The sequence below is a fragment of the Poecilia latipinna genome, unplaced genomic scaffold (genome assembly GCF_001443285.1).
Source record: "Poecilia latipinna isolate Pla-1442-1.1 unplaced genomic scaffold, P_latipinna-1.0 Scaffold3501, whole genome shotgun sequence".
Lineage (NCBI taxonomy): Eukaryota > Metazoa > Chordata > Actinopteri > Cyprinodontiformes > Poeciliidae > Poecilia > Poecilia latipinna.
The window spans coordinates 29,636-45,064 of NW_015116117.1; the positions used below are offsets into that span (position 1 = coordinate 29,636).

Below are 15,429 nucleotides of genomic sequence, written 5' to 3' on the forward strand. Positions count from 1 at the left end.
CAGGAAGGGTGCTGGTGCCTACCTCCAGCAAAATGCTCAAACTAGTTTTTTTTTTTTTAATATTAGACAATTAATTTAATTTCACATAATTATTGCGGTAGAAGCCATTTGTTTGTTAAATACTTAATGAAACATATTTACCATGTTTGATGTTTGTTGTAATTGACGTATAGTCACAAAGAACGAGGTAATTAGTCCAAGTTTGTCGTTTATTGAATGTTCAGAAACTACAGGTAAACAAAGGTAAAACAACCTGAACAGGTTATCAACTCAAAACCACTCGCACCTTTTTACACTCTCTCTCTTTGTCATTTAAGCACACCCATTGCCCTGGCAACCGCCTGCGCTCCGCAAGCCGAGCAGAGATTACTTTAAAAACATAACATTCAGTCCGTTACGACATTAGGTTTTCAGGCTTGATATTTATTTTGCAATTATTAATAAGCGCTCCCCGAAGACAGCGGTGGTTGATTAGTTAATTTTAAACTCCTGCTCTGCTAGTTATTTTGGCATGGAACTGAAACGCACAGAATTGCGCAACACCTTGTTGAAACAATAATTACTGAGATTATTATTGTTGTTGGGTCATTAATTTGAACACGTTTTGTTGACTTTTTTGTTGTTTAATAAAGTTACGAACTTTTTGATAAGGAGCCAGAGGAGGACGTGCTGGTTTCAGCGTCCTGGCGGCGCTTAGTTTGTCACCTAATGCCGAGATCGACTCAAAACCTTCAGCGATCTACGTATTATTGCACCCCTGCTGTAGCAAAGAACAGTTCAGAAACAATATGAAATGAGAAAAAAGATATTTATTAACTGATTAAGTCATGTTTTAGATTGTTCTTGAAAAACTAATCAGTCACGGCTGATTAGTGGGGGAACTCACAGCTGCACAGTGAACCCACTGACTTTTTACAGCAGACAGCTGCTCCCCTCTCTTGCAGGTACTGCCTACCCCCGCTTAATCTTTTAGGGGTACCTGACCATACCCCCCTACTTTCACCCCTGCTCTGGACTGTAGTCATCATAGAAGCAGATTCTATGCCCCTGATAAGACAGTGCACCCCTCTTGCGGGCTTCGCGGATAATCAGGTCTTTCTCTTGGAATCTATGGAAGCGCAGGATGAAAAGGCGAGGACACGATCCTGGGGCAGGCTTGGGGGCCAGGCTGCTGTGCGCTCGATCTATCTCAGGATGGGAAGGGAGAGTGTCTAAACCGAAGACTTCAGTCAAAAGTTGAGAAAAAAATGAGGATGGCCGGGGACCTTCTATATCTTCTGGCAAGCCGACAATGCAAATGTTTTGGCCCCTTCTACGCGCCCCCCAGATCCACCACTTTAACTTTCAGCATCTCAGTTTCTTTTAAAAGGTTAGCACACACCTTCTCCACCTGCAGCAAGCGCACGTCAGAAGCAGTTGCATTATCTTTCAAAGAGCAAGTACGCTGACCGTGATCTGTCATAGTTGAGTTGATGCTGTCCAGTGTGGAGTTCAGAGACTCAAAAGACAACTTGAACTCCGCAGACAGGGCCTCTTTATGACTGCTAAGGAGCGAGATAATGTCCGCGATTGTTATGCTAGCAGTAGTCAGCGGTGCGTCTTTTTCTCGTTCAGAGGATTTTCCTTTGAACGAGACTACAAAAAAATAATACTTTAATCTTTACAAAGGAGATGGGTTTTCACGGAAGTATATAAAGCACAAATGCAGCAGCAGTTCACTTTGTTCTTAGGAGCATTGGACTGAGAAGTAGTTCCTAAGATGCTCGTTTTCACCAGGTGTTTGCTTGGCTGAGGGATGACGGGGACATTCCCAAACTGTCAGCCAAATCCTGCTAAAATTATCCGCTTGCATGAATCCCAGGGTAGTGAGAACTTGGACCGTCACTGGTAACTACATCTTCTTAACGTCTGACTACAGATTCCAGGAAAAGACAAACAACGTGTTCATATAGCATTATGATTAGTGTTAGCAGTATTTGCACAAATATATTGCTACAAGCTGTTTATTGCGATATGTTATCGGAGGGATAATATATAAAATTATTCTGTATAAAAAGTTATACAGAATAACTTTTTTTCACACAAGCACTATCATGAAACTAGGGACCAGTCTTAACCCTCGTGAAGTATTCGTCCTCCTTGGTCTGGTGTGTTTCTGACATGTTTATTTTGCTCTGATCCATCTGCAGATAGAGGATGTCATTGCTACGGTGAGAGATTCCAACTTGAAGCTGACCCTAGCCTTTGGGATTGGCATGCACCATGCCGGTCTTCATGAAAGGGACAGAAAGACTGTGGAGGAGCTGTTTGTCAACTGCAAGATCCAGGTATGAGCTGCAACAGCATACTCACTTGTTAATATTTCATTATTTACAAGTAATCCAAAACTTGGTCAAAAGTATGGAATCATAATTTCTACTAATTTTACTTCATGACTGAAAGAAATTTAGCTAGGTTTGATGTGTTGCCCATTCAGACATGGCATTCATGTCTAAATGACATTTGGGACAAATAATTTCATCCAAATATTTGCAGTCCACTAGCGATTTCCTTTAGCCCTCTGTAATGTTGTTTAAAGGATTGTATGGGAAATGTAGTAATGAATGCTGATATTTCTGAGCACCTGTTCTGTTTTGTCTTGTGGATTGTGTCTTGTAGTTATATGAAAGATAGACTTGCTGATGATTGTTGTCTTCTAGATTATCATATTTTTTGTTACGTTTTCATTCCTGTAAAAAACATTAACAGGTTCTGATCGCCACCAGTACTTTGGCATGGGGAGTAAACTTTCCTGCCCACCTGGTGGTTGTCAAGGGAACAGAATACTACGATGGAAAATCCAGGCGCTATGTGGACTACCCCATTACAGGTACACAGGCTTGGTTATTTTCACTTCTGCATCTGATAAAGTCAGTGTAGTATAGATATGTGCCAAATACACTAAATGGCCACTTTGAGCTACACCTGATTAATTGATTGTCAATGCAACTAGCAAAGCAGCCAATCACATGACATGAACTTAATCCCTTTAGCCATCAGTAGGTGGTGCGGACGACCTACTGAAGTTCAAAACCAACATCAGAACGAACAGATTTGGAATCTAACTGACTTTGAACGTGGACTGGCTGTTTTTGGCAGTCAGGCAAGTCTGAGTATTTCAGAAACTGCTGATTTCAACAGAACCATTTCTCAGCTTTACAGTGTTCAAAAAAAGAAAAAAGTATTCAGTGGCCGGCAGTAGTATAGACGAAGTGTATGTTGATATCAATGTTCATGGGGACCGGACTGGTTCGAGGTGAAGGGTTGTTCGAGAAAGAGTGTCATCCATCTATCTATCTATCCATTGTCTTCTGTTTATCCAAGATAGGATAACAGGGGCAACAGTTCCAACAAATGCCAACGTCTCTCCTTGTATAAAGTACACAGAACATTTTCAGTTATAGTTAACCACTCCCTGGTGAAATATTTTAGTGAGCTCTGGGGAATCCCCAGGGTATACCCCCAGTGATACAGGCCCTTAAAACTAGTGGTGGCATCCAGGAAACATTCTGATCAACCAATTCAACTTATCCCTTTTAATGAGGAAAGGAAGCGGTTCAGGTTTGAGTTCCTTAACCTGTCATAAAGACTGAGTCTAGCCAGTCTCCAGAGGAAGCTTGTTTTCAGGAGCTGGGTTCTCGTTCTTTCAATCCTGATCCCTGTCTCAAGACTGTGGGTGATTTTCAGAATGTAAACAGAGAGTTTTGCTTTTTGGTTCACCTCTTCCTTCACTATAGTAAACCACAGCAGAACTCAATTTACTGCGAATCAGTGGCTCCGATAAACACTTTCCACCACCATCATACCAGTATACCAAGGTATGATGAATGCCATTTCTGAATGGACGATACACCAAGCCTTCAAGCAGATTGGCAACAGCAGCAGAAAATCCACCCCAGGTGCCACACTTGTCACACAAGGACACAAAAATGAGGCCACAAGTCTGTCAAAATTAGACGACAACTGACTACGTCCATCCCTGTATGACCTCAGTATAACCATCCCCTGATTGTTGCTTCAATATACCATATAACATAGATCAATACTCTCACTTGGTTTCCTGGACATGACTTCACTGTATTCCATGGTCTCCACAGACATTAGAATCTAATCCAACAGAGCATTGATGGGATCTGGAACAGGAAATTTACATAATGGATGTTCAGCCAAAACATGTTAATATGGAGTCAAATCTCCAGGGGGTGTTTTCAACAGCTTGTTGAGTCTTTGCTACACAGTGTTAAGGCAGTTCTAAATAAAAAAGTGGCTGGGGAGTGTATTTACACCAAACTATCCTTTAAAACTCAAAAGTATCTTATTTCTTTGCTTTGTTTTCTGATACTAACCAGCTTTGTGAACTTGTCTTAGACAAAAAAAAAGTTAAAATATTGAGAAAAAATAACAGTTACACTTGAGTAAAATTACTGTATAGATTGGCCTATTAAAAAGCAGTTGCAACATGGGCTGAAAAAACAGTCTGTTGTAATATTGCATTGTGAATGTAGATGTCCTGCAGATGATGGGGCGAGCTGGTCGTCCACAGTTTGATGACCAGGGCAAAGCAGTTATTCTGGTCCATGACATCAAGAAGGATTTCTACAAGAAGTTTCTCTATGAACCATTCCCTGTTGAGTCCAGGTAACGGACATCTGTTTGCTTCATTTCCTCTTTTGCGCTACAAATGCCTGCATTTCTCCTTGTGTAAAGTACACAGAGCATTTCCAGTTAAAGTTCCAGTAGAGTTTAGTAAACTCCTCTGGTTTCTCTACTTGATAACTGGCAGAAAAGGCTTTTGCTTGGCATAACTCATAAGAAATTTTTGAGTATGTAATTAGCATCTTAGGGTTGTTTTGGAAACTTACGGACCCTAAAATACCAATTTTTGGTTCCATTGTCTAACAGTGAGCTTTGGAGATTTCTTAGCCTTCTTTACTATTCTGCTTATTGGATGTGGAGGTAAGGTAAAGTTGGTATTTCTAAACATGAGATTATTTTCACCTCTGAGTAAATCCATACATATTAAAGATTGAACTTTAAAAAATAAAAATGACAGATTTCAGTTCAAGCTAATCTTTCACTTATCCACAACAGTGGCTGGTGCTGTAGGTATTTATTGGGTACAGTACAGTGACGTTTTTTGTGTGTGTAGCAGCAAAGGATGTTAACTCAGCCACTAATCAATATCTCTGTCTGGTTCTTGTGCCCTCAGCCTCCTCAGTGTACTGTCGGACCACCTGAATGCTGAAATTGCAGCCGGAACTATCTCGTCCAAGCAGGACGCTATGGATTACATCACATGGACATATTTCTTCAGACGGCTGGTGATGAATCCCAGGTTTGTTGTAGAGGATCACACTGCTCACGATAAGTGGAAGAGGGTTCAGATCAACACAAAAGCAAACATATTCCTGAACTACACCTACAAACACACCCAGTTAGAGGTGTGCCGTTGTTTTGCAGTTCAACATCTGCTCTTTAGACCTGCTATTAAAGAACATTCCAGCCTGTTGGTATTTCACGGCTGTCAGACCACGTTAAAGGTTGGCTGATGGATTTTAAGGCCTACTGGTCAGGAATCCAAAGTACTGATTATCTTGGAATTCTCGTGGCTCATTATTCATTTTGTATATATTCTAGGAAAACAGTGTAGTAATTGTTCATTTTCCCTGTTTTTTCTGAAACTTTGAGGTAGCATTTCTGTTACTTATCAGGTTAAACCAACATCCAGATTATGAGTTTCTGCAGGAGTTTTCAGATTCATCTTGTTTCTGTTGACTTCACTGGGAGAAATCCTCTAAAATGTGCTGGACTTGTATCTTATTTGTGCCTGTGGCTTGGTGTTGATGAGAATATCAACCCAATATATAGACCCATTCAATAAATTGCAATTTTATTGAACAGTCCATTAACTTCTGTAAGTTTATCACAAAATGAAACCCATTACATACATTAATTACCCACAGGTGGTTGTTTTAAAGACTTTTTCTGTTAATTATGGTTTTCTTTTTACAGTTAATGAAAACATGACGTAAAATTATAAAAAAATATATATATTTATATAAACCTCCTTGGAATGCATATTCAAATTTATTGATCATAACTGTATAACCTTTAGTTAAGTAAATGAATCAGTACGCTGGTTTACCTACATTTTTTAAGAAAAAGGAGCTAAGGAAGTCAGTGTCTGTATCTGTTGTTGCATTGGTTTCCTTATAAAGAGAGACTTGAGAAGTAGAACAGAGATGTAATCGGAGATACCTGCATAATCCAGTTTGTTGACTATACTGCCTTAAATTTGTAAGACAGATTCTTGTTGGTCCTATAAGACAACAAGAATACAGGAGTCAGGATTTACTGTACCTGAACCAAATGTTCATTCTCTGACTAGCTTTCTGTGATATAGCAGAATATTTAGCTGTTTTTACCATCCTTTCAAGAAACCTATACCTTTTATCTGATTTTTAACACTACACACATACACTGGCATTTTGAACTAAAAAAGCCTCCTACTGAGGTTCATGTGGTAACTCTTACTTGACAGCTGAACTTGGAACCCATTTTGGCTTATGCCAGTTAATGATAGACTACCCTGGGACTCATTTTCTGTTGTTTTTTTTCCCCAACAAGAGTCTAATAGCTACTTAAATTGAACATTTCTTCCCAGGGTCTCTTAATTTTCCATCAACAAGAACCCTTCTGACCATCTTTACTCTCACAATTTTAGCTTTATACAGTTCTCAGTTGTATTTACTTGTTTTAACCATTATAATTTTTTACTTCTGGTACTTTTTCACCAACATGAATTAAAAATGTAGAGGGTAGCCAATTTTTTATCATTCGTGTGTAAAATCTCTTAACATTCTTCACTTTATTTTATTTAGCAAGTCTAGAATGTTGTTACTCAGCATTTTAAAAGATGTTTGCCTTTTTTAGACATCAGGCATTTAGTTTAACTGTTAAAATGAGAGTGAACACCTTGGTGAGGTCAAAAGCTGACATTGCAAGAGTCTAGTACAGAATTTAAAGAGGTCTCAAAAGAATTAGATATCAGTCATTCCACTGTTCAGAAAATCGCCTATAATGAAGCCATTCAAAACAATGCCCAACTTGCCAGGTGTGGTTAATGAAGCAAGTACAACCATGAAGCAGACCACAAGATGTTAAAAGAATGAAATAACATTAGACTTTGATGGCGCTTTATTAGGACACTCCAAGAACCTTTACAATGAAACCAGACATTCCCAGGATACAGGATTGTAGCTACAGTCTGATCCTGGGCTATCGGCCCTTTTGCCCGCCACAGTCAAGATGGGTGAAATGTCTTGCCCAACTACACTGATGGACACAGACATGGGCTCGAACTGGCGACCTGCTGATTGCAGGACAAACTTCTACTTCAACCCTAATGTATCATCAGTGGACAAAAATCAGGTCCTTTCTGTTGTTATAATAAAAGAGCATGGTTGTAGAATCAAAATTAGGCTGTTTGTAAGTGACCTGCATTTGAATAGTGTCCTTCAGCCCCTTCACACACACACACTGATGGTGCTAAGCTACATTGTAGCTACAGTTGCCCTTGGGCAGTCTCACAGAAGGGAGGTTGCTGCCAGGGGCTTTTAGTCATCACAAAGCCAGACCAAGGGCGTAGATCCCATCTCATTATTGGGGGGACCATAAACAGGAAAATTTCTTAAGAATAATTTTGGGGGGATCGGCGAGGTTCCATTGAAATGTTATGTTAAAATGTCGTTTAAAAAGTTTTTAAACCACATTCAAGCTGCAGGACCAAAAATGACTAGTAATGCACATCAAGCATGTTTTTCTAAGTAAGGAGCCTGCAGAGAGGTAAGACTAAAATTCAAATGTTGCTTTTATACGAGTTTTGTTCAGTCTGACTGATCTAATCTCTGCTACACCTTTACAAAAATTTAAAGGTGTATAATGAGTAACTCATCTTAATAAAATTTATCATAAACATTGATTTATTGAAATGGCTCCCAATACAAGTTATGACCTATGTAAATTATAAGTTGTTAAGTTGCTTTATTTTTAAGCCATTTTTAGTTTTGGCATATCCTGGGTGACTAAGAACAAATAAGTAGAAATGACTATCTGGGGAGTATCATAATTTAAACATAATACTTAAAGCACAAGGGTTTATTTAGAAAAATATTAAGATTTTATTTTGTAGTTTTAAAGGCTCTACATTGAAGACAATGAGAAATAAAGCCATAACTTTATGTTTTTCTATCTGTTCTTGGCTCCCACACTGAGCTGGTCCACTTGCTCAGCCCCTCCTCGCTTTTCAAACTCTTCCACTTAACTTAAAGTTAAAGAGCTAAATATGAATGAGATGTTTGCTACCTTTAACAAAAAAGGTTTCACATTTGAGCTTCCCTACCAATAAGTTTTCTGTAGTTTAGAAAATCAACTTATAACAATAGTAGCTCACTTTCTAAGTTAACCTGAAAAAAATAATACAAAAATCTGAAATTAGATTCAATTCAATAATAGAGGCAGGCTCACAAATACACTTATAAAAAAAAAAGTCAATACTCCAGCGACGGGATTTGACTCTTTCCTTCGTGACACACAGAAAGTCATCTACCAACAACGTGCCGCCATGATGAGCACCGCCACCCATCTGTTGCGACCGGGATGATATGAAATCAATTTTCCGATCCGTTCGTAAAGCTACACTTGTGTTAATCACCTAATGCACAGCCGCCTGCAGTGTTTGTTGGGGTTTTTAAAATTAGCTCAAGACCTGTAAAGAACCAGACATAAGACCAATGAGGTTTTTATGCCTTCCTTTGCAAAGGGAGAGATCCACAACCTCTAACCCACTCGGGATCAAAGATTGGTGAGCTCTGCTCAACTCTGCTTGGAATTTGCTTTTATTATGATGACCTTCTTCAGTAGAACAATGCTGAGATAACAAAATAGATGGACCCCTTCAGTAGGAAATTACATTATAGATAAAGAAAGAACCTTAAAGAATAACTGGTCAGAGCCAGTTAGGTAACTGAACACATTTAGATAAAACACTCAAATAAAATGATAAAACAATGATTAGTTTTACCTAACAGTGTTCAGTCTATCCGTTCACCTGTATAAATACACCTCCAGCGCTCGTGCCCGCCGTTCGCTCTGAACCGGCCACCAGGCAGCAGCTCCGGGAGGAGAAAAGCTCCAGGCATCGCGCCAGTCCTTTTAAGCAGCTTAAACGAAAAACGACAAAAATCTGGGCATTATCATGAATTAATAAAATCCTTCAGGCCGAACTTGAAAACTGGACGTTATGCTGCTACGTTAGCTTTCGTCAACAACTCAGGTGGAATTGAGAGCGCAGAGCAAGGCAAGTAACAACCCGGCCGGAAAACAGTGCATTAAATAACAAAATATAACTTAACAAAGCTTTAAAGGCAGATAAACTTTCCTCGAAGAATTTTAATGATTGAGATACCCGAATCCCTCGAGGAATTGTTTCAGTCCTAATTATGATTCTTCTAAGTAATGAAATAAACTGCAGTCTGATTTTTACTGTTAATCTGTTTCTAGCCACTGAGCAGTGAAAGTAAGTAAAATGTTTACATGTCTTTTGCTGTAAGTATTTACTTACTGAAAGGATTTTTAATTAGTGATACAGAGCTACAGCTAACAGCTAGCTCCTCACTTCAGCCTATGGGCCAGACTAAAATTTGCCACAAAAACCAGGGGTCTCATGCATAAAAGAGTGCGCAGTTTTTACACTAAAACTTGGTGTACGGACAAATTTAGAAAAGTGCGGCGCACAAAAAAAAAAAATCCGGATGTATAAAGCCGTGCGCACGTACCTCCGCATCTTTACTTTATACATCCCAATTAGCGAGAAATAGAGCACAGCTTCTGGTCCGCTCCCTGTCGCCACCCTTAAATACATATGTAAATTAGTATAAATACCTGGATGTCTGCCACAAGGTGAAGTAATAACTATGGCAATGTCCTTGTTTGTAGCAGAATAAGTATTTATAATAGTAATTATATATTTTATTTAAAAGGTGCTTTCAGGACACATAAGGTCAACTCACAAAAATAAAAGTAATACATTTCAAAGAAAAAAAATCCAAATTTAAAAAAAAATGAAGAAATCATGCAAATACCTGTTTGAACATCATGGTGTTCAGCTGGGATTTAAAGACAGACAGCGTGCCAGAGAGTCTTTGAGTGGGAATGTGGACATTTATTCTAAATATAGATGTGTATAAGTTGTACATTTACAGAATAAAGATGCTTTCTGTCCATAAAGGCGCATCCACAAAGCGGGCATGGCTTGACTGAAGGATGACTGCAGTTGCACCGGTACCGCACGGCTCCTTCTTTAGGTTCTGCTCAGAGCTCCAGGATGATCAGTCTGGGCAATCTAAACTCTAATGAACCGTCATCAAGATTTCCTAGTAGATCAATATGATCTCTGAACACACGCTCCTTCTGAATCCTTCCATTGGCGATGTTCTCCATCAGAGCCAAAACGCGGCACAATTACGCAGCTCACCTCCGCGCAGCTACTTATATACATATGATTGTCTACACACCTTTATCACCTTAAGAATAATAAACCTGAACTGTTTGGAGTTACCACAGCAACAATCTGATGCTATGAGTTTAATCTTTGAGTTTGAGCTCTGTTTGTTCACAAATGCAAATTAATAAACTGCAATTATAACTTATTGTTTATTAGGTTGGCCATTTAAACTACTCCCCCTCTCCCAAATTTCATTAAATCTAACACAGAAGCTGGTAGAGGTGCTGATGTTTTTAGCAACAAAAGGGGCCTCTAAGTCAGATTCTGCTCCAGGCCTCATACAGCATTGGACCGGCCCTGCATGATGAGTTAAACCCGCTGCACTGCGCAGAGATGAGCAACAAACAGGAGATTTAATTCAATGCTGCTAATGTGACTTTAGTAGCTCTTCCATTTCGTGTCTGTTGAGTTTTTAACATGGAGACACATAAACTATTTTGCTTGGTCCAGTTTATGGGACGAGTTTCTCAGATCTCCGCGCGCATTAACTCTGGCTGACTAAGTGGACAAAGCATTTGACATAGCCAGCGTGATGCGTGACTGCGAGGCGAGCGCGAAAGCTCCTCACCGGGCTGAACCTGCATGATGAGGTTAGCGCTGATTCATTAACTGCTAACCTTCCGGCCAACCAGAAACACAGAGATAAACTTCATCAGCGCAGAAAGAGCCGGGTGCTGGGCGGTGTGTTGAGCTATAAAGGCCGCACAAAATTCTTTGTTCACAAAGATGAATCATTCTCACTGCTCCTCAATGCACCTCTGAAAGCGCCACTACAAGTTATTCCTATGGTTCACGTAGAGCTGCGCAACCAGAGCTAACACAGTGGGTTTTAAACTCCTACCTTGATCAAAATGTCAAGAAAGAAACATAATTCCTCAGAGGGGGTTGATGTAAATATCCATACAGGTCAGCCTGTGTCCAGTTTGAGTGAAAGGAGGCGCGTGCTTGATCCGTGAAGAGGTTAACTTAATCCAGCAGCTGCAGCAGCTCCAGGCAACGTGCAGAGGCGCCAGCAGTGTGATTGGTACAGCTTTAAATGCATAAACTATAAACCTATCTTCTATAAACATATCTTTTAGGAATAAATCTGGTCCACCAGTGAAACGTTCAGAGTAACAGTGACGCTTACAATCTGGCTTTTTTTTTTCTTTTTTTTTTTATTATTATTATTATTTTCCTAAAATCATAAGCAAGAATGGATTAGCCTGGCGATGGGGCTAGCAAAGCATGGCGGGCCGCCAGGCCTATAATACACTGGGGGAAACCTTGTGAGACAAAAACTGAGGAAATGTATTATTTATATTCGAGTGAATGTAAATGATACATTCACTTGAATGTATTTTTATTTTCTTTATTTTGTGTGCGTGTTGTGTTATTGTCTGAGGATAAATGCGGTTCAGTTTCATCGTTTATGTTTAAACAATAAATTATTAAAATCACGAAAACAAACATTGGGTTTGATGCTTCTTGGTCTAAATAACTGAATGTAGTGAGGTTTCAGTGGATTTAGGTGAGTTTTGACGCTTTGTATCTTGATATTGTCCACAGAAAAAGTTTGTGTGGCTGCCGCATATTTTCACGCCGGGGAAAAAGTGTGCATATACTTTTGACGCAAAATTTATTTTTATACAGGCCAACTTGTGCGTAAAATATGGCGCTGCACATTTTTGGTGCGTACACACGCTTTATACATGAGGCCCCAGGGGTCAAAGCTTACATATGCACAAATCGGAGTCTGACACTGGCATATGCCATTTTTTACGTTAAGGTTGTGATTTATAAAACACAAATTGACGTCAATTTGTGTTTTATTCATAGGGACCTCTCAAATAAACAAGCAAAGTCTATAAGGCAGCCTCAATCCTAAAGCAAAGTTTGAACAATATTCAGTTTAGCAGACAGGTGTTTGAATTAATAAAAAATGAACACTTGCCATCCTGGATGACACCAGCATCCCCCAGACCCCCATACATATACACAAAGTGCACCACAGAGTACTTTGTATCAATAAAGTATATTCTATTCCATTCTATACCCCAAAGGTACTGGCATGTAACCCCGTTTCAAAACACCAAGGGCACAGAAGAGACACACTTTAATATCATCACACCTGTGAGCGCTCAACTGTGGATCATAGCTCCTAAAATGCCAGTAGTGGAGTTTAAACTTTTCACTATTTTATGTTACTATGGATATCAAATATGATGTTTTCAGCTCTACATCTCCTTAACATCACTTTCTGCCTGAGTCTTCCCCTGATAATCATAAAACATGATCTGCTGGCTCATTTAGACAAACACTGAGATTCATGAGGTATCCGGCCGCTTTGGTGAGTCTAGATAACCTCGAGCCGATTGTTGGCCCTCCATGGTGGCGACATCTCATTTGAATGTCTGCCCTATCAACTTTGGATGGTAATCTACGTATATACTATGATGACCACGGTAACAGGAAATTGGGATTCGATTCCAGAGAGGGAGCTTGAGAAACAGCTACCACATCAAAGGAAGGCAGCAGGCGCAAATTTGAATGTGGGTGTGCAGAAGGCAAAACCTGAGGCGCTACTTTGTGCGCAATCTTTTAGGTACAACTTAGATTTATAAAAGATAATTGATCTTTTTTTTTGGCATGTGCAATTTTTCTTTTATGCATATTTACGCTTTTCGTATGAATCCTATGCAATCCTTTATAAATGACCCCAGGACTTTACGAGATATTATGAGATGACTGTCCATTAGTCTGTGGCATAAAATTTTTTTTCTGAAATAAAACATTGTTTGGTTAAATCGCTCTCTTCTGCCAACTTGTCTTGTAGCTCATTCACAGTTAAACTTCTACAAAGTCAATATTGTCTGTGATGCTCAGCTATTACAGCCTAGAAGACATCAGCCACGAGTCCATCAACAAATACCTCTCCAACTTGGTAGAAAGAAGCTTGCTGGACCTGGAATGCTCTTACTGCATTGACATTAAAGAGGTATGTGGGTGTGTAATGTTGGTATAACTACTTGTATTTGCCACTGTCATGTTATTACCCAGAGATTCTTTGCTTTTTCCTTCAGGATGATCAGACAGTTGAGCCACTGACATATGGTCGCATTGCTTCTTATTACTACCTGAAGCATCCAACCATCCGGATGTTTAAGGAACGACTGAGAGCCGAGCTGCCTCTGCATGACCTACTCTCTGTCCTCACAGTGAGTCAGAAACCCTACGATCTAGTTTAGTAACAAAGCAGATGAGTGTAAAGCAGGTCTTTTTTATTTTCTAAATTAGTTTGCTGTTAAAGGTACTAATTTGTCAAGAAGTATTTTAAACAGCATTAATACACAGTCTGAGGAAATAAGGAATCTGCTTTGAGTGTTTTACAAGTCTGGAAAAGTATGAAATGGAAAAAAACAGTATAGAAATATATTTCCAACCATCCATTATTCATTCATTCATCCATCCATACATTGCCTGGTTTTAGCAGATTCCGTGTAGAAACCCTGTAAAATAAAAACAGCACAGTGATTTAAGTCACTTCACACCTGTGCAATATTATTGTTTGATTACTTGATTGCAATTATTGATTTTGTATAATATTTACTTCCCCTTGCTTAGCTACACACCACTCACATTCTCCTTGAGTAACTCCTAATTGTTAGTGTGATCACTAATTGAGAACATCCACACATCCTAATGCCAGAGTTTCCCACCCACCTGCTTAATGCTTTTTTTTTTTTTTATATCACAACATTAGACTGACACGGAGCCTATATCGGTTTTCCTCTGCTGCTTGTTTTATCCATCTGTAATTTTGTGGCAGAGTTAATGACTAATATCTACTTGACACACAACTTCATGGAAATACTATTTGTGGAAACATGCATGTTTGTCTTCACAAGATTCAAATGGACTAGCCATAAAAAAAATTCTAGCGACAAACATTGTTTTTAATGTCAGTTTTGTGAGATAGACCAAGGTTTAAACGGTAATAAAAAAATAATCCAGCAGGTGCTTACAGCCTTGATAATTTCATTGAGAATTTTCAAACATATCTAAGTGGCACTCCTGAGATAAACTCATGTCTTAATATCCCACATTGCAGTGTGTGGCGGATTTACAATTCAACGATGAGGGATATCATGTATTGAATGTTGACGTTTTCATCCTCCTGTAAAAACATACATTTACCGGCACAGATATTGGAGTCGCTGGTATGGGGTACGGAAAGTCAATTGTTGGTTCCTTTCTACCACTGAAATGTTGAAAGCATTTATAGTCGACTTGGTCGCAATTTCTGTAATAAACTCTTATCACTTACAAGCTTGCTTCAAGCGCCGATATTCCTCTTTATATTTTTGGAGTTTTGGAAATGGAATTTAAAAAGAAAAAACAAAACTTCCTTCATTTGCTCCCAATCACCATACCTTGAATCACTCTGTCAAAGTTGCAATGTTTTGAATAGGATTTGTCTCATTCACTAACGCTACTTTTTGTCCGAAACCAATGTGGCCAGGGACATGCACAGTGCACTGTTCTAAATTCAGCATTTTGACGTCATTTGCGATCAGTGCCATTCAGCCAAGCCCACAGGCTCCAGTCATGTTCAAAGGGAGTGGGGCTAAGGTGATGTCACCAGTTGCCAGAGAATATGATGAGTGTTGATCTGTTATGACCAGGGGTGAAAGTAGGTGTCACATACTGATTGAAAGAGGCCAGTTCAACATGAGGTTTTGAGCTGCTGCTAGGCCCGAACAACACAACCTCTCTCCTTTTGTCATTAAAATGCATAATATTACCTGTAATATTTTTTGCATCTTATAGTTTGACTGTGCATATAT

The 15,429-nt window shown here is 39.3% G+C and overlaps 1 protein-coding gene across 1 annotated transcript in view; it reads left to right on the top strand.

The window, feature by feature from the left end:
* LOC106941114 (activating signal cointegrator 1 complex subunit 3-like) overlaps window positions 1-13,829 on the top strand; it is a gene marked incomplete at both ends in the record, with an annotated part of 42,953 nt that extends 29,124 nt beyond the window's left edge. Inside the window, 6 exons of the mRNA XM_015024054.1 lie at window positions 2,190-2,327; window positions 2,749-2,869; window positions 4,545-4,677; window positions 5,249-5,374; window positions 13,469-13,580; window positions 13,666-13,829. Coding sequence (XP_014879540.1) covers window positions 2,190-2,327; window positions 2,749-2,869; window positions 4,545-4,677; window positions 5,249-5,374; window positions 13,469-13,580; window positions 13,666-13,829 — 794 coding nt within the window. The remainder of the gene's footprint in view (window positions 1-2,189; window positions 2,328-2,748; window positions 2,870-4,544; window positions 4,678-5,248; window positions 5,375-13,468; window positions 13,581-13,665) is intronic.
* Between the last annotated feature and the right edge of the window lie 1,600 nt (window positions 13,830-15,429).